General features: G+C 42.8%; 1 protein-coding gene across 2 annotated transcripts in view; it reads left to right on the plus strand.

Annotated features, from left to right (window-relative positions):
- Positions 1–22,845, plus strand: part of LOC140736008 (ubiquitin-conjugating enzyme E2 variant 1-like) — a 98,318-nt gene that overhangs the window by 10,296 nt on the left and 65,177 nt on the right. For both annotated transcript variants that reach the window (XM_073061681.1, XM_073061684.1), the window contains exons 2-3: positions 7,114–7,233; positions 12,800–12,891. In XM_073061681.1, the coding sequence (XP_072917782.1) occupies positions 7,114–7,233; positions 12,800–12,891 (212 nt within the window). The remainder of the gene's footprint in view (positions 1–7,113; positions 7,234–12,799; positions 12,892–22,845) is intronic.

A 22,845-nucleotide genomic window follows, 5' to 3' on the forward strand; every position in this document is an offset into this window, starting at 1 on the left:
AAGACTTTCTCGTACCAGGGAAAAAGGCTATGACCATTCTCCTTAGCTATGCCCCTCAGATTTTGTAAACAGCCATAGCTTCTTTTGCTCCAGGGAAAACAGTCCTGAGCAATCTAGTCTCTCGACACTTAATATCTTTGGTCCATTCACAGACCATCCCTCTGGCCCCTTGAAGCCCACTCTTTTCCTGCTTACCATTTTGCTTCCAATATGCTTTGAAAGTGCATTGGCAGACTTGATTAAGAAGAACCCCATGTTATTTCATGGCTACTTTTGTCCTCTTAGTTTTTTTAAAGTACTCTCCCACTCTCGCTTTCTCCCTCTATTGGGGACTCTCTTGTTTTCATTTGCCTATCCCACCATATGATTCCTTTCCTTCAAACCTTCAATATCCTTGTTATCAAGACCTCCCTAATATTGTTGTTCTTACCCATCACACTTTCAGGAACATAGTCATACCACAAGGTAGCATGCCTTTATCAAACTATTTCAATCTGACTAAGATGCCCACCTAAGCTAATCCCACTTGCAGATAGAATCTTTTTCCCCAAAGTAGAGGTATCAGAAACTATAAGGTGAGTGGAAAGAGTTGCAAAGAAGATCTGAAAGGTAAATGGTTTTGCACACTGATTGATATCTGGAATTGGATATGATTACTATGTTTAAGAGGTATTTGAACACTTAATTGGCAAGGCATAGATGGATATGGTGCTAACACTGAGAAGTAAGGTTACTTTAAGTGGGGTGGGGGAAGTGATCAGCCTGGGTGTGGGTGTTCAAATTGGAAAAAGAACATGCTACATGACTCAGCTTTATGAGTGGTGTGTCATCCATGCAGAATTTGCACATCCTCCTCGTGACTATGGATTTCCTCTCAATGCTTCCGTTTCCCTTCCCTTCCTAAAGAAACCTGAAGTAGGTTAATTAACTACTGTATTGCCTCTGGTCTGTTGGTGTTGGGTGGAATGATTTATGAATGTGGGGAGTACAAAAAAATCAAGATCAATATAAGATTACTGTACAGTGGTGCTAGAAAGTTTGTGGACCCTGTAGAATTTTCTCTATTTCTGCATAAATATGACCTAAAATGTAATCAAGTCTTCACAAAAGTCCTAAAAGTAGGTAGAGAACCCAATTAAATAACAAAAAATATACACTTGACAAAAATTGTCCATTTTTTATATGTATTTGTTGGGGGGAATGTATGTGAACCTCTGGGTTAATTCCTTGTAAAAAGCTATTTGGAGTCTGGTGTTCCAATCAATGAGATGAGATTGGAGGTGAGTTGTAGAGGTGCCCTGCCCTATAATAAAGACACAGTCAGGTTACTGACAGAGTCTTCTTCTCAGGAAAGGTCTGTTTAGGTGTACCTTGCCTCATTCAAACAAATTTCAGAAGACCTTAGAAGAATTATAGAAATGCATGAAGCTGGAAAGGCAAAAAAAGCACATCTGAAGACTTGAGTGTTCATCATTCCACAGAAAGAGAAATTATAGACAATAGGTGCAGAAGTAGACCATTCGGCCCTTCGAGATCGCCATTTTGAGATCATGGCTGATCAATTACTATCAATACCCGGTTCCTGCCTTGTCCCCATATCCCTTGATTCCCCTATCCATAAGATACCTATCTAGCTCCTTCTTGAAAGCATCCAGAGAATTGGCCTCCACTACCTTCCGAGGCAGTGCATTCCAGACCCCCACAACTCTCTGGGAGAAGAAGTTTTTCCTTAACTCTGTCCTAAATGACCTACCCCTTATTCTCAAACCATGCCCTCTGGTACTGGACTCACCCAGCATCTGGAACATATTTCCTGCCTCTATCTTGTCCAATCCCTTAATAATCTTATGTTTCAATCAGATCCCCTCTCATTCTCCTTAATTCCAGCGTGTACAAGCCCAGTCTCTCTAACCTCTCTGTGTAAGACAGTCCAGACATCCCAGGAATTAACCTCATGAATCTACGCTGCACTTCCTCTACAGCCAGGATGTCCTTCCTTAACCCTGGAGACCAAAACTGTACACAATACTCCAGGTGTGGTCTCACCAGGGCTCTGTACAAATGCAAGAGGATTTCCTTGCTCTTGTACTCAATTCCCTTTGTAATAAAGGCCAACATTCCATTAGCCTTCTTCACTGCCTGCTGCACTTGCTCATTCACCTTCAGTGACTGATGAACAAGGACTCCGAGATCTCTTTGTATTTCTCCCTTACCCAGCTCTACACCATTCAGATAATAATCTGCCTTCCTGTTCTTACTCCCAAAGTGGATAACCTCACACTTATTCACATTAAACGCCATCTGCCAAGTATCTGCCCACTCACCCAGCCTATCCAAGTCACCCTGAATTCTCCTAACATCCTTATCACATGTCACACTGCCACCCAGCTTAGTATCATCAGCAAATTTGCTGATGTTATTTTCTATGCCTTCATCCAAATCATTAACGTAAATGGTAAACAGCTGTGGTCCCAATACCGAGCCCTGTGGCACCCCACAGGAAACTCTTGGAGGAAACTCAATACTGTTGCTACTCTCTCTAGGAGTGGGCATCCTGCAAAAATCACATTAAGAGCACAACGTGCAATGCTGAAAGAGGTGAAAAAGAGCCCAATGGTAACAGCTAAATGCCTGTATAAGTCTCTAGAACTTGCTAAAGTCTCTTCACACATCCACTATAAGAAAAACACTGAGCAAGACTGGTGTTCGTAGAAGGACACCATGGAGGAAGCCAGTGCTCTCCCAAAAAAATTGCTGCATGTTGCAAGTTTTGCAAAAGACCACCTGGATGTTCTACAACACTTCTGGGACAATATTGTGTGGACAGATGAGAAAAAAGTTAAACTTTTTGACAGAATTGCACACTACTTTGGAGGGAAAGGGCAATGCTCACCAACACCAAAACCTCACCCCAACTGTGAAGCAGGACAGAAGAAGCATCATGGTTTGGGGCTGCTTTGCTGCCTCAGGGCCTGGACAGCTTGCAATTGCTGAGGGAACTATGATTCCAAAAATTGTGTCAGGACATTTTATGAGAGAATGTTAGGGTAGCAGTCCATCACCTGAGTCTTAATAGAAGTTGGATAATGCAACAAGACAGTGATCCAAAAGACAAATCAACAACAGAATGGTTTAAAAAGAACATTAGTGTTTTGCAATGTCGAGTCAAAGTCCTGATCTTAATCCTATAGAAAATTTGTGGAAAGGCCTGAAGCAAGCAGTTCGCGCAAGGAAGCCCACCCACATCGCAGAGGTGAAGCAGTTTTGTAAGGATAAGTAGCCTAAAATTCCTTCAAGCAGGATAGATCAACAGTTACCAGAAATTTGTTTGAAGTTATTGCTGTACAAGGGGATCACACCAGTTACCGAAAGCCAAGGTTCATGTATTTTTTCCAGTACATGTAATACTGGATTATTTTTCTCAATAAATAAATGAACAAGTATGTTTTTTTGTGTTATCTAATTGGGTTCTTAATCTAGTTTTAGCACTTGCGTGAAGATCTGATCACATTTTAGGCCATATGTATGTGAAAATAGAGAAAATTCTACAGAGTTCACAAACTTTCTAGCACTACTGTACATGGGTGTTTGATGATTGTTGTTATCGCAGTCAGCCAGAAGGTTTGCTTCTGCTATATCTCTGACAAAAAGCAAAGTTCTTTTAACCATCACTTGCATATTGGCAGATATTTGTAAGAACTAGCTTTTGAGCTAGTTTTTCATATTTTATTACATCAACTGTTTCCTTTTTGATGTGGAGATCATAGCTAAACATTTTTCCATAAGACTTGTACAACGTTCAGTACAAGGTTTGCACCTGTTACACTGGCACAAGATAGGTTAATGGAATTATTAATTCTCATTGAGATCCTATATTGCAATCAAGAAAGTATTATCTAACATGGCTTCTTTATCCCTCCTAACTATGTATATCACTTCACTATTTGTGTTGAAATTGATATGCTGTTTAAATACCTAACACTTCCTTGTATGTCTGCTTCAGTGTTACCTGTAGCTGGTGCTTGAAATTTTTTGATTGTAGCTGATTATGATTGAACACCATGATGATGATTCAAGTTTTTCTTTAAAAGTAATTTTTTCAGTGCTACAAAATATATCAAGATTTTATTTTCAACTACCATTTTGTGGCTTTCAATATGACAGTCTTGTTTGTCTGTGGAAACCCAATACTAATTCAGTGACATGCCTAGATTGACTTGATGAAAGAGAAGCTTTGTATAGAAAAGCTGCAGGTGGCAATGAACACCCTTAAATGCAAACTACGATGTCATTATAGGTTTAGTTGTAATTTGTTTAAGAAGTTAATTGGGTAAAATGTTAATTTTCCTACAAATACCAAATTAAATAACAGATAAAGTATCTTCAAACTAAATGAACTAATGTTCCAGCTCCAATAATGCCTTCAAATTTTAGTGCCTGAAAATTTAAATGTTTTATTGTAAAATTCAAGTTATTTGGTTCTAGCATTTTTGTTGGAAGTATGATCTGGATGATAATGTGGTAAATCGGATCAGCAAATTTGCTGATGATACAAAGATTGGAGGTGTAGTGGACAGAGAGGAAGGTTTTCAAAGCTTGCAGAGGGATCTGGACCAGTTAGAAAAATGGGCTGAAAAATGGCAGATGGAGTTTAATCCATCAAGTGTGAGGTATTGCAGTTTGGAAGGGCAAACCAAGGTAGAACATACAAGGTAAATGGTAGGGCAGTGAGGAGTGCAGTAGAATACAGATACAAAATTCCCTGAAAGTGGCGTCACAGGTAGATAGGGTAGTAAAGAGAGCTTTTGGTATATTGGTCTATATAAATCAAAGTATTGAGTATAAGAGTTGGAATGTTATGGTGAGGTTGTATAAGGCATTGGTGAAGCCGAATTTGGAGTATTGTGTACATTTTTGGTCACCGAATTACAGGAGGGATATTAATAAAGTTGAAAGAGTGCAGCGAAGGTTTACAAGGATGTTGCTGGGACTTGAGAAACTGAGTTACAGATGAAGGTTGAAGAGGTTAGGACTTTATTCCCTCGAGCGTAGAAGAATGAGGGGAGACCTGATAGAGGTGTAAAAAAAAATTATGATGGGTATAGATAGAGTGAATGCAAGCAGGCCTTTTTCCACTGAGGCTAGGGGAGAAAAAAACCAGAGGACATGGTTTAAGGGTGAAGGGGAAAAGTTTAAAGGGAACATTAGAGGGGCTTCTTCACACACAGCGGCGGGAGTGTGGAATGAGCTGCCAGATGAAGTGATAAATGCGGGCTCACTTTTAACATTTAAGAAAAACTTGGACAGGTACATGGATGAGAGGTGTATGGGCCAGGTGCAGGTCAGTGGGACTAGGCAGAAAAACGGTTCAGCACAGCCAAGAAGGGCCAAAAGGCCTGTTTCTGTGCTGTAATGTTCTATGGTTCTAGAGTTGAACATGTATGCAGATGTCCAATGATTTCTATTTACATTTGCAAACATGACGAAATCTGCAGATACTGGAAATTCAAACAACACACACAAAATGCCGGTGGAACACAGCAGGCCAGGCAGCATCTATAAGGAGAGGCACTGTCGACGTTTCGGGCCAAGACCCTTCGTCAGGACTAACTGAAAGAAAAGATTGTAAGAGATTTGAAAGTAGTGGGGGGAGGGGGAAATGAGAAATGATAGAAGACCGGAGGGGGTGGGATGAAGCTAAGAGCTGGAAAGGTGATTGGCGAAAGTGATACAGAGCTGGAGAAAGAATCACGGGACGGGAGGCCTCAGGAGAAAGAAAGGGGGAGGGGGGAATCACCGGGGCAGATGGAGAACAGGCAGAGAGAGAAAAAAAAACAAACTAAATATGTCAGGGATGGGGTAAGAAGGGGAGGAGGGGCATTAACAGAAATTAGAGAAGTCAATGTTCATGCCATCAGGTTGGAGGCTACCCAGCCGGTATATAAGGAGTTGTTCCTCCAGCCTGAGTTTGGATTCATTTTGACAGTAGAGGAGGCCATGGATAGACATATCAGAATGGGAATGGACGTGGAATTAAAATGTGAGGCCACTGGGAGACCGTTTCGCTGAATACCTATGCTCGGTCCGCCAGAGAAAGCAGGATCTCCCAGTGGCCGCACATTTTAATTCCACGTCCCATTCACATTCTGATATGTCTATCCATGGCCTCCTCTACTGTCAAAATGGACCCAAACTCAGATTGGAGGAACAACACCTTATATACCGGCTGGGTGGCCTCCAACCTGATGGCATGAACATTGACTTCTCTAACTTCTGTTAATGCCCCTCCTCCCCTTCTTACCCCATCCTTGACATATTTAGTTGTTTGGTTTTTTTCTCTCTCTCTGCCCATCACTCTGCCTGTTCTCCATCTTCCTCTGGTGCTTCCCCCCCCCCCCCCCCTTTCTCCTGAGGCCTCCCGTCCCATGATCCTTTCCCTTCTCCAGCTCTGTATCACTTTCGCCAATCACCTTTCCAGCTCTTAGCTTCATCCCACCCCCTCCAGTCTTCTATCATTTCGCATTTCCCCCTCCCTCACTACTTTCAAATCTCTTGGTATCTTTCCTTTCAGTTAGTCCTGACGAAGGGTCTCGGCCTGAAACGTCGACAGTGCTTCTCCTTATGGATGCTGCCTGGCCTGCTGTGTTCCACCAGCATTTTGTGCTCATTTTTGGGAGACCAGTTAGATGGATTGGTAATAACAAATACAAAAGCCTGAAGACCAGCACTCAACAGTTCAGAAACGGCTTCTTCCCCTCCATCAGTTTTACTGAATGGTCTATGACACTACTTTATTATTCCTTTTATTTTGCACTATTGTTCTCTAATTTATAGTAACTTTGTCTTTGCACTGTACTGCTCCCACAAAACAACAAATCTCACATTAGACAGTGATATTAAAATTGATTCTAATTTATTGCCTACTTTCTTTCTGAGGCAGTAGACAAGTATTTAAACTGCAATTTGGGAGAGCTAATGGTAGGTGATAAATGTTAAATTTAAAAAGGTGGGTGCAGTTCTAGTTTCTGTGTTACAGAGAAGCATGTTCTTAAGATGTGACTATTGATGAAAGATTTCTAGTAACTAATACTTCACTAATTTTCTCTCCCACAGTGAAACGGTTTCAGGAATGGTTGTGTGTTATTTTGAACATCGTTCTCATGAACTGCAACTTGTATCATCTGATCATAAACTTCACTTGGGATCATATTCATCTGATTCTTATTGGAATTAGTAAGTAAATTTTTATTGGACATAAATTTATTATGTAACTATGTAACCATTGAATTATGGTTCATGAAAATGCATCTAATTATTCCCTATATGTTGCCTATGAAGGTTATCACCAAGACAGCTACAGTGGATTCTGGTTAATTGGGACAAATTGGACCAATACATCTTGGCCCTATTAAGTTACTGTCCTAATTAGCTGAAGTTTCATGGAAATTGTTAAATATATTTTTAAAAAGCAGCTGCCCCAATTAACTGGAAGCCATTGTATTTGTTCCTATTATATTGGCTACCTTCCACCTCAAACAATTATTGTTACTGCTATCATTGCACATTGATACTTAACTGACTTGCCTTAGTTCTGTGAAAAACCAGTAATTTGAGTCTTGTACATCCTTTACACAATTGTATACAATTCAAACCTGCACTTTCATTACTGGTTACTTCAGTGAGTAGTAATTTTGTGAAATGAGGTTGATGTTTGAGGAATTGGATTAATTTGCCTGTCCTTTGGATTTGTTTGTCAACGTGGAACAGGCCCTTAGGCACATGATGTTTGTTCAAATAATTAAACTAATAGTTAAATCCCTCAGTAAACTAATCCCTTCTGCCTACACAAAGTCCATATCCTGTCATTCTCTGCATATACATGTGCCTCTTAAATGCCTCCATTTGCCTCCACTACCATCCCTCAAGCACATTCTAAGTACCTACCACTCTAGAAAATATAAACGTGTCCCATACATCTCGTTGAACTCGGAATCAGGTTTAATATCACTGACATATTGTGAAATTGGTTCTGCAGTAGCAGAACATTGCAATACATAATAAAAACTATAAATTACAGTAAGTATATATTAAGAAAGAAAATCTGGCAGAATGGAAGAATCTGTACCTGAAATGTTGAGTGTGTATCTTCAGGCTCCTGTACCACCACCTTGATGGGAGCAGTGAGAAGAGGCTGTGTTCCTGGGCAATGGATGCTGCTTTTTTGAGGCACCACCTTTTGAAGGTGTCTGAATGCTGTGGAGGCTAGTGCCATGATGGAGCTGGGAGAGTTTACAACCTTCTGCAGCTTTTTCCAATCCTGTGCAGTGGCCCCAGCATGCAATGACAGTGATACAAACTTAGAATGCTCTCTGCGGTACATCTGTGGAAATTTGCAAGTATCTTTGATGACATACCAATTCTCCTCAACCTCCTAATGAAATATAGCAACTATTATGCCTTCTTTGTAATCATATCAATATGTTGGGCCCAGGTTAGATCTTCAGAGATTTTGACACCCAGGATCTTGAAACTGCTCTCCCTTTGCACTTCTGATCCCGCGATGAGGACTGTATGAGTTCCCTCAACTTCCCTTTTCCAAAGTCCTTGGTTTTACTGATGTTGAGTGCAAGGTTGCTGCAGTGTCAACCAGCTGATCTATCTTGTTCATTGCACCACCTCATCTGAAATTCTGCCAACAATAGTTGTCTTCAGCATATTTGCAGATGGCATTTGAGCTGTGCCTAGCAACGGAATCGTGGGTGTAGAGAGAATAGAGCATTGGGTTAAGCACACATCCTTGAGGTGTGCCAGTGTTGATTGTCAGCAAAGAGACGCTTTTTCCTGACCTGCACAGACTGGGGTCTCCTGTTGATGAAGTCAGGGATCAGGTTGCAGAGGGAGTTAAAGGCCCAGGTTTGGAGATTGTTGATTAGAACTGAGGGTATGATTGTGTTGAATGCTGAGCTGTAATCAATAAACAGCAGTCTGACACAGGTATTGCTATTGCCCAGATGATTCAAGGCCAAGTGAAGAGCCAGTGAAATTGCATCCATTGTAGGCCTATTGTGGCAATAGGCAAATTGCAGTGGGTCCAGATCCTTGCTTAGGCTGGAATTGGTTTTAGACATGGCCACTCATCACAGTAGATGTGAGTTGACTAGTATGAACTTGCAGTTGTGTTTCTATAAAGGTAAATGGCTACAAATTTCAACAATACAATATTGGCAATTGTGCTTTTTTTTAAATCTAGCTGGGCTGGAAAGTGTTGCTTAAAAGTGCTGTTTGAGTGAAATATGATATACAAGCTGGAACCCATGGCCTGTGTGGTTTGGTTTATAAATCCTATTTCAGGAGCTAGTTTCCTTTCTTTCAAAAAAAAAGGGAACTGACATAGGTAAAAACTTATTAGCTTATAGAAATGACAAAATTGACAAAGTTAGGTAATGATACAGGTTAAGAGAGGCAAATTAAGTTTTACTGCATTTGGATCCACTCCTGAGAAGTGAATGTAGAAATCTAATCTGAGATTTCAGTGCAGTGCTTTTTTGGGGCTAGGTGAAGGATTAAATGAGAATTTTAAACTGAGCAATGCTGGAGACTTGGTAAAGGTTATTGTAAGTTTGTGAAGACAGGATAGGATTTTACTAAAGACAATATTGAGGCTGTGGGCACTAGGATATAGGCAAGAGTCCATTCTCAACTGAAGAGTGACAGGGGTTCCCAACCTGAGGTCCACGGACCCCTCAGTTAATAGCAGGAGTCCATAGCATACAGGTTGGTAACCCCTGATATAGATGCTGCAGGATGAAAGGGTGGACTACACTGTGTCTGGAAGTAATGAAAGCATGGATGAGTGTTTTAAATTGGAGATTAGAGTCTAAATTGGGCTGTAAATTGCAAATTATTTATGAATAATGTTCATACTAACAAAGAAATAACTTTGAGCCAGATCTTAACCGTCTCTAGCCAAGGTGACTAGTGTAATTGAAGACCTATAGATTAGAAATATTAATTACAATTTGGACTTGCATGGGTGCAATTTAATAAAGGCCTTGCATAAAGACTAATCTACTAAATTATTTAAAATTTTACAAAAGATACCAGTACATATCAGTGAAGTTGATTCAAATAATCACAGTAATGCCCAAAACTATACATGCAAAATTTCTCTTCCAAAACAATAGGTGGGAAATCTTTCTCAACATAAGCTTACTCACCAGATAAGTTAACCAAGTATGCCCACAACATCCCCACCAATCTATCAATCATTAATAATGCTTGCTGAGAGGTAATCAGAGATTACCTGTTCTCTCAAAGTAACAGCTTTTTTCCCTTCCCCTGGTTAATAAACATGGATCTTTACTACAAAGGTGTTTATTTAATTTGTTACCGATGAAGGTTTGGTTTCGGTGCAGCAAAGAGGTGGAAAAACGTTTCATAATCTTCAAGTGCAGATTTATCTTTTAAAACATTTCACAGTCCTGAGTGGATCAATGGAAAGGAGTCTGCTAAGTAAGACTAAAATTGGGGAAAATAATAAATAAGAAAACCTGCAGATGCTGGAAATCCGAGCAACACACAAAATGCTGGAGGAACTCAGGATGCTGCCTGGCCTGCTGAGTTCCTCCAGCATGTTGTATGTATTGTGGAAAATAAAACTCTTGAGCGTCTGGCAGTGATAGCCTTTTGAATGACTTGTAAACTTCAGCTTGTCAAAGCAAGTGTAGTTAAGCTTTTGATTTACTGCATCCTTGTTGAAAGATGATTGTGACTTTTCAAACCATTCACAGTAGCTGTATCACCTTTGTGGAAAGGTTTACTGTACCTTTTCAATTTACTTTTTTGGCCCATTGTAAGGCTCTTTAGGAACCTGAGTCCATTAACTGGGGATTACAGTGCACATGAATATTTTACCACTTTTTTTTATCCTCAGTCATCCTTAAACTATGCCTCTTTCAAGGGTTAAGAACTTCAAAGGTTTCAAAGATTCATTTAATGTTTGAGAAATGTATATAATATACATCTTGAAATTCTTTTTCTTCTCAACCATCCACGATAACAGAGGAGTGCCCCAAAGAATGAATGACAGTTAAATGTTGGAACCCAAAACCCCCTCAGATCCCCCTCCCGCCAGCAAAAAAAAAGCATCGGTGTCACTCCTACTGAGCACTTAAGTGTGCAACAAAGCATCAGTAAAAAGACAGACTTGCAGTACCTGAAAGTCTACTCGTTCACCCAGCAATTCGACATACCACAGGCACCCTCACCCCATCGGAAAAAGAGGTGTCTCTGTTTCACAGCGAGAGGATGGATGTAACAAACAACTTGCTGATTTAAAATGTTAAAAGTCCCTTGTGTTGCTTTTTCCAAGCTCTGTGCCCAAAGAACTTGGGTCTCTGGGCACACAGCCAGAGATCTTCCATCTCCAACGACACACACTGATTTCCTGCAGAGGCACCGACCTCAAGTCCGTCCGCCTCCAGAGCCACGGAATCCCAAAACTCTGAAGGTGAGCTAATCTTCTTGGCCACGTCCTTGGAACATCAAATAATGGCCAGTCGTGAGACCCTGAAAGTGGGCACCATTCCCACAAAGAACTGAAGTCGGCATGTAGCTCCAGGTCAGGGTCTTTAAAAGAACCCTGAAAGGGAAAAATAAAGATATTCAGGTTATAATTCAGAATATATTTTTAAATTAAGTGCTTTATAAGTATGAGTTGTTCAATAAGATGGGAGTTGCATTAATCAGAATCAGGTTTATTATCACTGGCATGTATTGTGAAATTTGTTAACTTAACAGCAGCATTTCAATGCTATACATAATATAGAAGAAAAAATAAAAATAATAAGTTAATCAATTACAGTATACATGTAATGAATAGATTAAAATCATGCAAAATCTGAAATAATATATTTTTTTAAATGAGGTAGTGTTCACAGGAACAATGTCCATTTAGGAATTGGATGGCAGAGGGGAAGAAGCTGTTCCTGAATTGCTGAGTTTGTGCCTTCAGGCTCCTATATCTCCTACCTGATGGTAACAGTGAGAAAAGGGCATGCCCTGGGTGCTGAGAGTCCTTAATAATGGACACTGTCTTTCTGAGACACTGCTCCTTGATGTCCTGGGGACTTTGTAGGCTAGTGCCCAAGATGGGGCAGACTAAATTTACAACCCTTTACTTCATTTGGTCCTCCCCCACCCCCCCCCATACCAGACAATGATGCAGCCTGTCAGAATGCATAGGTATTTGAATGTTTTTGTTGACATACCAAATCTCTTCAAACTCCTAATGAGTATAGATGCTGTCTTGCCTTCTTTGTAGCTGCAACGATATGTTGGGACCAGGTTAGATCCTCAGAGATCTTGACACCCAAGGACTTGAAACTGCTCACTCTCTCCACTTCTGATTTTCCCCCTTTGAGGATTGGTATGTGTTCCTTCATCTTGCCCTTTTTGAAGTCCATGATCGGCTCTTTCGTCTTCCTGATGTTGAGGGCAAAATTACTTAAAATCAGTGAATACATATGGGAGCACACAAAATGTTGGAGGAACTCCACAGGTCAGGCAGCATCAAGGGAGCTAATAAGCAGCTAATGTTTTGGGCTTTCATCATAACATCAGCCTGACCTGAGTTCCTCCAGCATTTTGTGTGTTCTGGTACCTGCAGAATCTCTTGTTTGTGAATTGCTATGGGGATGTTATTTAAAGGACATACTTAAGATTTATTTGCCCAGTGGTGTAAGTATGTCATGTGAAAGTTAATGAGATTTGTTCTAACTGCAATTTTTTTTTTAAATAGTTGCAGGGATGGTTACTGCTGACTTTGCTTCAGGATTGGTCCACTGGGGAGCAGACACCTGGGGTTCTGTTGATCTTCCTATACTTGGCAAGGTATCTAATAGGACTGAAATTATGAACCTTTGTGTCATTTTAGATCGCATCTCATAGGCTTGATTTGTTAATGCATGTGCACCATAAGTTGTGTTTTTCTGTCATTTGTGGACTTGCAAACTGCAAACCAGTCAAATGTAATATATGGAGTAAAGTATAGACTTAAATTATCTTTAAAATGTTTATGGTTTATGTGGATATATTGACTTATCGAGAGTTAACATTTTAGCTGGGCCCATGTGCACACTTAGCTAAGTACCTGTTGAATGTTCAGTTTTGTAGTTACGTAAAGCTTGTAAAGTACCTGTTGAGTTTGAAGTTCTACTGAATGTGTAGTGTCATAACCTTTGTAATTTAGGGTGGCTTAGATAGAGTACTTACTGACTGAGATGTTTGGTCAAGTGTTTACTGTTTCTGTAAATAAATGTATAATATGATTACTTGTAATCAGAGCCTTCTGTCCCACTTGCTGAATCTGCGAACTTACTGTCCCATAACAGCTGGTGCTATGAGCAAGGTTCGGTGTTTGAATGGAAGGTGAATTCCTTTAGTAGGAAAAGTAAGAAAGAGTCTGTGTGTGAGTAGTGCTAAGACCAGAGTTGGACCAAGGGTGATGCAGGATTTGGGAGTCTATCCAGCCTAATGACGGTCTTCTGGGCCCCTGTAGACTGGACGGACAAGTTGGACTCCTGTGGGGTGCAAGTAGGACACCTCACCGTCTCAGTACTTAATCGGGCAAGGTTCTCCAAGAGGAAGGGGAGCTGGAGGAAAGCTTTCCGGCTGCTGGCAGCCATTGTAAGGCACCATGAGATGACTGCACTCAGCAGGAGATAGAGTCTCAGGAAGGAGATGGAGGTGCTGTACCACCATGGGGGAAGCTGCACAAACTCTGACCAAAGAGCTCGAAGAGAAGGGTGTGGAGATGGCCCATTGGGCATACTCGAATTACTGAAATTTCATTAGTTGATAGGCTATTTGGCAAATGGATCCTGTTAAGGACAGAGCCTTGATGCTGTGGGGAGATGATCCGCATCCACATGGTGAAGATGGGGAAGAGAATAGAGCAGATCCTATGAATTCCCCTTGCCTTTATGCACCTAAGATAGTACAGGCCAGACCGGTAACCACACAGTCCCAGACCAGGTATGGGTGCCTTTGGCTCTGTGTGAGTGAGATCTGAGTGTGAGTGATTGTGATCTGAGAGGATAGAGATCAGAGAGCTCTCCACTAAGAAATTAGTGGGATTGGGGGACAGGTACAAAGAAGCTGGGGCAGCCTCTGTGTCCTCGTGGTTGAGGATATGGAATGGGGGGGTCCAAACATGGATCAATAGCACCCTGAGGATTCTGCTTGCTTCCTGTGAGGGTAATACATCATTATAGGATTGGGTAGCAGCAGTGGTTAAAATCCCTCCTTGAGTGGGATTTAAGGCCCTGCAGGTGGAGTGGAGCACTGTAGATGAAAGGACCAGAGCCCTTCACCAGCGGGCTCTCATTACAGGTTTATAAGGCAAAAGTCATGGCTGGCCAGAGATCTCTGACTTGACCCTCGTTATGGTAGGGCATTTGGTTAAAGCAGCAGTTCCTCACTTGAAAGGGGTGATGCTGCCTTTTGATGGCAGTCGGGTACTGTAAATGCATCCATTTGGTTGTTGGAAGGGTTAGAGTCCCCGTAGTCGGGTGTGCATATTATAAGTGACCTTGAGGTGTAGGGGTAAATGGGGTTTCCACTCTGACTGTCAAGTGGAGGGAGCACTGCCAGGGGCAGAGGTCAGGAAGCCATTAAGGATGAAGGGTTATTCTCAAAGCCTTCTCACAGTAAGAATTCCTCCTGTCCTCTGCAGAATTTCTCCCATTCCACCCAGGATTCCCTATATCCCTGTGGAGGTTCTGCAAAAGGCACTGCCAGAACTTCGAGCGGTGGGTGGTGCCTTCCTGCCCCACCCCCATAGTGAGGGGGTCATTTGAGGCGTGGCCACATGTGAATTCACTTGAGTGAGAGTTGGAGTGCAAAGTCTGTCTGTGTTTATTAAATCAACATTGGAAGGATGTTTGAATTACTCATGTGCTTCAGTGGAATAGGTAACCAGTAGAAATATTTTACTACCTGGTGAAGTGATTTTGCAGGAGCTCTGTCCTTTAAGAAAGTTGTCCCTTTAAGCAGCTGTGTAAATGTGTTGATGCACCTAGCCGTCTTTTCCTTCATTCTTTGGAAAATTTTTCACTGTGGGAATGAACTATTTATTCTAAGTTTTTATAGTTACTTCCGATGGTTCTGAAAGAAGAAAAATACAAGCGTGGATTTTTTATTTGTGTAATACTCAGGTTCTGTCGGCTGCACAAGTCCAGGGAGGACAATCTCTCGTCCCACCAAACATGTGAGATTGAGGTCGCCCGAAATCCCCTGTTTGTGTGGATGCTGCGTGATTTGTTACCCTGTTACAAATCAGTACCACGAAATAACACCGTTCATCATATGCAGTTAAACAATTTAGCTTGTAGTTAATTTGACTAAAGGGTTAGTAAAGAAAAAGCAAAAGGGCCCATTTTAATGAAGCAGTCTAATGTGTACAAGTTGGAGCTCAAGGTTTCCCTTTCTCCGATCCTCCATCGATTACCCCGGGCATCATTGGCTCCCAGCCCCACTCTTACGACCTCTCCTCTCTGGTGTCTTCTCTCCCCATCTCCCGCCAAACAAAAAACCCGGATTACTTCGGTGTCAGGCACACAGCATGAAAACACACTCCCTTCATTGGACAGCTCACATTCCACAGCACCCATTATCTCTAACCATAACCCAAACACTGCTTCTACAGAAAGACCATTACATTAGCAGTGAAACCTTTCCCAGAGTGTTACACTCTTTCTCCCACCCCCAACCAAAATTAGTCATATCCTCATGACACTGAGATAATTTGCCAACCCTTCAAACAAAGCACAAAGTCTAAACAGGTGTAAAAGGTAGTGACATAGCTCCCCAAGGCAATAGGCGCCACACTCTGTTCACCTGGTGCTACACAGGCCAACCTATCCAGTGGTCTCCTGATTCTTTGAGACTTCCTTACCCCATCATCTACTGCTGCGGGTTCTGACACTCCTTGGGATACTATAGATCTATGTGGTGAGGCCTCCCCCGGTCTATCACTCATGCCTTCCCGCAACTTGGATCCCTCCATCCCTTGACTGAGCCCCGCTTCATCCCTTTCAGGGTCTTGCTGAAACCTGGTCTGTCCACAGATAGCCCTGCAGATTTCACCTGACTCAGCGTGAGAAAGGTTGGGAATCTCTTCCTCATCCTCCGAGTCGGAATCCCCTTCAGGGCGGGGACCATTCTAATCTCTCCTACTGTTGGTCCTTCAGTCGCCCGGTGTCACCGCAGAGTCCTCTTACTAGTTGTAGGCTCCAGGATGGGCTCTGGGTCAACCCGCACAGAAAGACCATTGCAATAGCAGTGAAACCTTTCCCAGGGTGTTACAGTTATCCTAGTTTCTTTATTTGTTTTCCATGGGATTGGTTTTAGAGGCCCAGATTCACACTGGCCATGTGGAATCCAGGTCACGGTGAAGGAAATTTGTATCTCTGTTCCTGATAGGAGATCCCCACGCTTCAGTGGGAAGTCAGTATTTGGCGAAGTTGCTCATAGGTGAACAGTTAGGTTGGAAATTTGGAATTCATATTTTGGAAGGTCTGGAGAGCAATCCTAACAGTTGTTTTTGTTACGAGGTTGCTTTACGTCTAACCCAGTGACTAATCGAGTGAGTGAGTTTGTCTCCATACATTACAGAAAGGCAAAGTCGTGGATGCTGACTGCAGTAGTAATGACACTGACCTATGCTATGAGGTCCTATAACTTGTTCCTGTGGATGGTGTATGAATATGCAAACAAGATCAATGTGTTGAATTGCTGGATTTGCATGAGGATTCCTAAACACACTTCATTATGAATGCCAATAATACCAGTCTCCTTCGAAGATGAGGAATAAGACTGTTGGACAAACTTGTTCAGCTTTTTGGGTTTTTGGCATTTTGTTTTGAGAGCAGGAGGGAGTAGTTCATTCCAGCCAATCTCGCCCCATAACATGGTAACAGCTTTAACGAACTTTAGCCTTCATAATCCCTGGTGTAGTAAGTGCTTTAAGGGCTGGTATTTCCCTGCATATAATTTGTTTAACCCAAAGGTCCCGACTCTGGAAGTGATTCCCCAGCCGACAGGGAATGGGAAGGAATGTTGGTGTAGGTGATATGATAGGCACAGGTCCCGTGGGACACAGCGAGTGTGAGCAGGAGCGGTATCCTTGGATGAATGGTCTACGCCGAATGGTACAGTGAAGGTGGACACTAAATGGCACTTAACTGGAGTAGTGGACCCTGGGCCTACCGCGAACATCCACTGGGTGGTGCAGCTGATACTATTTGGAATATCTAGTGCTATACATGCACCACCTCAGTGCCCTAGATGAGCACCCTGCCTGTTGCAGTGGGCATAGTAAGATGGCTTTCACAAAGGTAGAATGGTTTTGGATAATAGCCTTTCCCCACATATAATATGACCAGGCTGTCCTGGGAGCTGATATGCATGGCCTGTGTGATGGAGGCATTGGCTAATGAGATAGCTGCAGCTTTCAAGCACACGGAGGATGTGCTGACTCAAGTACCAGCTGAAATGATGGCTATTTGAATGGTTGCCTTGCAGAATTGGATGGCCTTAGATTACCTGCTTGCAGAAAAAGGAGATACTTGTGCTGTTATCGGTCAAGAATGCTGCACCTACGTTCCCTAAAAGCCAGGATGCATCTCTCACCCAGCTGATCACATTTGACGGTTGGTGGATAAGATTAAGAATGCGGAGGACCAGTTCCATAGCTATTACACTCTGGGGAGGAGGGGGAGTTGGTAGATTCTGGGGTGCTAGGAGGTGGGTGGAGTACTGTAGTATACTAGGTGGTCATTTTTGGGCATTTTCCTTTTATGGTTTTACATATAGTTTAGTGGGGTGTACAAAGGGTTATTCTAGCTGAGGGGAGAATTGTTATGATGCATCTTTCGAGGAATGTCGTGTCGAAAGCTGCTTCTACGGTGTCAGTCTTGGATGGACTCCTTCAAAGGATGCAGCAGCTCTTTCCTATTTCGTGCCGTGGCACTGGCTTCAAGTTTTGGGTACCTCAGAGATATAAAAACACGTGCAAAAGACTGACTCTCGCTAGGGGCATGTCTTCAGGCTGAAGTTATGACCAGCACTGAAGAACCATTGGGAAAGTATGTTAAAGTACCTGTTGAGCTTGAAGCATTACTGAATGTTTAATGTCATAATTTTTGTAATTTACAGTGTCTTAGATGAGTACTTGTTCAACTTGGTGTGGTCATTAGCTAGCTACTAAAGGTGCAGAATACAAAATGACGTATCCACCATATACCGTTTATAGTAATTCCTAGAAATAGCTTGCAGACTTGACTTTAGACCCATTTTATGAAATCCTGGTTTCTTCCAGATGCCCAAAGAGCAGCTGGCTGAACAAATGTCCCACAGCTTTTACTCTCCCAGTCATCCTTATTAATTCACTGGAAATGGTAACACTAGATTTTTCAATTCCAGCAGTATTCAATGAGCTGGCTGTTTGGCGATTTGAAACTCTGTTCCTAATGTTTCAAATTATGTAGTTATCTAGAATCTTTTTGTACATTAATAGATTTTGAAAAGCTATATTTTGTTGGCTGTTGAATCTTATTACTTGTCAATTTAATCTTTTGAACAAAACTAACTAATTATTGCAAACATCCAGCACATGCCTTCTGCAGCTGTTCAAATCCTGCCTATCAGTTGGTGGATGTATGTACAGTATGTATGTGGAGATATATATATGTATGTTAAAAGTGAATGTTTGGTTTTTGTTTCTAGTGCATGAACTATATGGTTAATCTGCAACAGTGCTATATTTCCAAAAACTAAGCTGTTCTCTGGATGGAGAAGCAAGAAAAGAGAACATAATTTTGTGGGCTATTGAGTCAAACCTCCTGAAGGACTTAAACATTCTTTTCTACAAGAATAAAATCGTTTTTAGATTTTCCGCCTGCAGTGAAGGGAGGTGCTGGAGTTCATTGCTGTCACCTAAGCATGCATTTTGGCTTAAAATAGTGGTCGCCAACCCATCGATTGCGATCGACTGGTCGATCTTTGAGACTTTCCCAGTAAATCCCGAAAAAAAACAAATGAAAAATGAATACACAAATACTGTTGAGGGATTGTTTCCGGGTTGCAGGGTTTTACTTCTGGTCTTTTCTGCCCGGTGCACATGCGTGTGACTAATCGATTTAGTAGGTCAATCTTGCCTTTCACTAAGGCCGAGGTAGGGGATCTTGGGCTTAAAAAGGTTGGTGACCACTAGCTTAAAGGCACAACACAGAAGGTCCTATTGGTGAAGGTAGATTTACCATAAGCTAAGGAAGGATCTGACTCTAGCAAATTAGAACTAGGGACCTAGGCAAAAAACATTGATGCTGTAGCAGCCTTATTATGATTTATATGGAGAGTAAGTCTCCAAAGCCATTCCTCCAAGATGATTGAGAAAGTGAGATGAAGTGGATAATTGAAGGACTTGTATGAAACATTTCAGGAGAATGAACCAGTCCTCCCAAGGATTTGAAGATTGTGATTGCATTGGATCATTTTAAGACCATATGGCAGTGGTTCCCACCCTGGGGTCCATGGACCCCCGTGCTTAATGGTATTAGTCCATAGTATAAAAAATGTTGGGAACCCCTGCTCTATGGAGACTTAACAGGGGAAATACTGTGATTGTCTTTGTTAGTTCAGGGTGGGGGTTGTGTAGGAGAATTCAAACTCTCGGGTTAGAGAGTTGGCCATTAAAAAACCATCTGGAGAAGCACATTCTGTAGGGATTGTGAACTGTTGGACATTCTGTATCCCAAGGAGCTCTGAGTGCTAATTCATTAAATATGTAAAAGTTGGGCTAGCTTTTGGGCTATAGTTGTTTTGAGAGTCATGTGTAACAGTGGGGAATGGAGTAAAAATCCTATTGAATGTCAGTAGTCTAAAAGGTATTAGCCTACATTCTGCTTTTAGTATATAATTCAAGGCTGAATATTTGAAAAATGTGGAAAGTACACAGTTCTGTAGATGCATTAGCAGTTAAAACATTGTGCACAATCATGACCATTAAACCACCTCTGGCTAAATCTTTCAATTGCCCTTACTAGTGCAATGCTGTGGGGTAATTGTGCCGAATTATCAACAGATCACCTGTTTCTTCAACCCTATTCCCACTAATCTGTCAATTTATTGCATTCTGATTGTGTTAATGGCCTTTGTTGGGTATCTTTCTCTTTCCCTATCAAATCTGCAACATTTCACAAAAACAAACCTAATCAAGTCAAGTCAACCTTTATTGTCATTTCGACCATAACTGCTGGTACAATGCAGAGTAAAATGAGACAACGTTTTTCAGATCCATGGTTTACATGACACAGAACAAAAAACTAGACTGAACTACGTAATAAAAAAAAAACAGAGAAAGCTATACTAGACTACAGACCTACACTGGACTGCATAAAGTGCACCAAAACAGTACCGGCATTACAATAAATAATAAACAGGACAGTAGAGCAAGGTGTCAGTCCAGGCTTCGGGTATTGAGGAGTCTGATAGCTTGGGGGAAGAAACTGTTATATAGTCTGGTCGTAAGAGCCCAAATGTTTCGGAGCCTTTTGCCAGATGGCAGGAGGGAGAAGAGATTGTGTGAGGGGTGCATGGGGTCCTTCATAAAGCTGTTACCTTTGCGGATGCAGCGTGTAGTGTAAATGTCCGTGATGGCGGGAAGAGAAACCCCAATGATCTTCTCAGCTGACCTCACTATCTGCTGCAGGGTGTCGCGATCCGAGATGGTGCAATTTCCGAACCAGGCAGTGATGCAGCTGCTCAGGACGCTCTCAGTACAACCCCTGTAGAATGTGATGAGGATGGGGGGGAGTGGGAGATGGACTTTCCTCAGCCTTCGCAAAAAGTAGAGACGCTGCTGGTCTTTCTTTGCTATTGAGCTGGTGTGGAGGGACCAGGTGAGATTCTCTGTCAGGTGAACACCAAGAAATTTGGTGCTTTTTACGATCTCTACCGAGGAACCGTCGATGTTCAGCGGGGAGTGGTCGCTCCGTGCCCTCCTGAAGTCAACAACCATCTCTTTTGTTCACATTAAGAGACAGGTTGTTGGCTCTGCACCAGTCCATTAGCCGCTGCACCTCCTCTCTGTAAGCTGACTCGTCATTCTTACTGTTGAGAGCCACCACGGTGGTGTCATCGGCGAACTTGATGATATGGTTCGAGCTGTGTGTTGCAGCACAGTCGTGGGTCAGCAGAGTGAACAGCAGTGGACTGAGCACGCAACCCTGGGGAGCCCCCGTGCTCAGTGTGATGGTGTTGGAGATGCTGCTCCCAATCCGGACTGACTGAGGTCTCCCAGTCAGGAAGTCTAGGATCCAGTTGCAGAGGGAGGTGTTCAGGCCCAATAGGCTCAGCTTTCCAATCAGTTTCTGAGGGGTGATTGTGTTGAATGCTAAACTGAAGTCTATGAACAGCATCCGAACATATGTGTCTTTTTTGTCCAGGTGGGTTAGGGCCAGGTGGAGGGTGGTGGCAATGACGTCATCTGTTGAGCAGTTGGGACGGTACACAAACTGCAGGGGGTCCAGTGAGGGGGGCAGCAGGGTCTTGATATGCCTCATGACGAACCTCTCGAAACAATTCATGATGATGGATGTAAGTGCAACGAGACGGTAGTCATTTAGGCAGGACACTGAAGGCTTCTTCGGCACGGGGATGATGGTGGCGTCCTTGAAGCACGTTGGAATGGTGGCGCTGCTCAGGGAGATGTTGAAGATATCAGTGAGAACATCTGCTAGCTTGGCTGCACATCCTCTGAGCACTCTACCAGGGAAGTTGTCTGGTCCAGCAGCCTTCCGTGGATTGACCCTGCACAGGGTTCTTCTCACGTCAGCCACGGAGAGACACAGCACCTGGTAATTTGCAGGAGGGGTGGATTTCCTTGCCGCCACGTCATTTTCCGCCTCAAACCGGGCGTAGAAGTTATTCAGCGCATTCGGAAGGGAGGCATCACCTGCACAGTCAGGTGATGTTGTCTTGTAATTGGTGATGTCCTGGATGCCCTTCCACATGTGCCGCGTGTCACCGCTGTCCTGGAAGTAACTGTGGATTAGCTGGGCATGGGCACGCTTTGCCCCTCTGATGGCTTGGGACAGTTTGGCCCTTGCTGTTGTTAAAGCTGCCTTGTCGCCTGCTCTGAAGGCGGAGTCACGGGACCTCAGCAGCGCATGCACCTCCGCGGTCATCCATGGCTTCTGGTTGGCACGTACAGTGATAGTCTTGGATAGAGTAACATCATCAATGCACTTTCTGCTGTAGCTGGTCACTGATGCTGTGTACTCCTTTAAGTTGGTAGAGTTGCCATCGGTTGCAGCCTCCCTGAACATGTGCCAGTCAGTGTGCTCAAAGCAGTCTTGAAGAGCAGAGATGGCTCCTGCTGGCCAGGTTTTCACCTGCTTCTGAACTGGTCTGGAGCGCCTGACGAGCGGTCTGTATGCTGGGATTAGCAAAACAGAGATGTGGTCTGAGTAACCGAGGTGGGGGCGGGGCTCTGCCTGATACGTGTCAGGAATGTTTGTATAAACCAGATCCAATGCGTTCTCCCCCCTCGTTGCAAAGTCCACATACTGATGGAATTTGGGGAGCACTGACTTAAGGTTCGCATGGTTAAAATCGCCGGCGACCATAAATAGACCTTCAGGATGTGTGTTCTGCAGTTCGCTAATAGCCCCGTACAGTTCACAGAGCACCTCTTTAGCATTAGCGCTGGGGGGAATGTAGACACCGAATATAAGGACAGAGGTGAATTCCCGTGGCAAATAAAATGGTCTGCATTGAACTGCC

The sequence above is a fragment of the Hemitrygon akajei genome, chromosome 11 (genome assembly GCF_048418815.1).
Source record: "Hemitrygon akajei chromosome 11, sHemAka1.3, whole genome shotgun sequence".
Taxonomy (NCBI): domain Eukaryota; kingdom Metazoa; phylum Chordata; class Chondrichthyes; order Myliobatiformes; family Dasyatidae; genus Hemitrygon; species Hemitrygon akajei.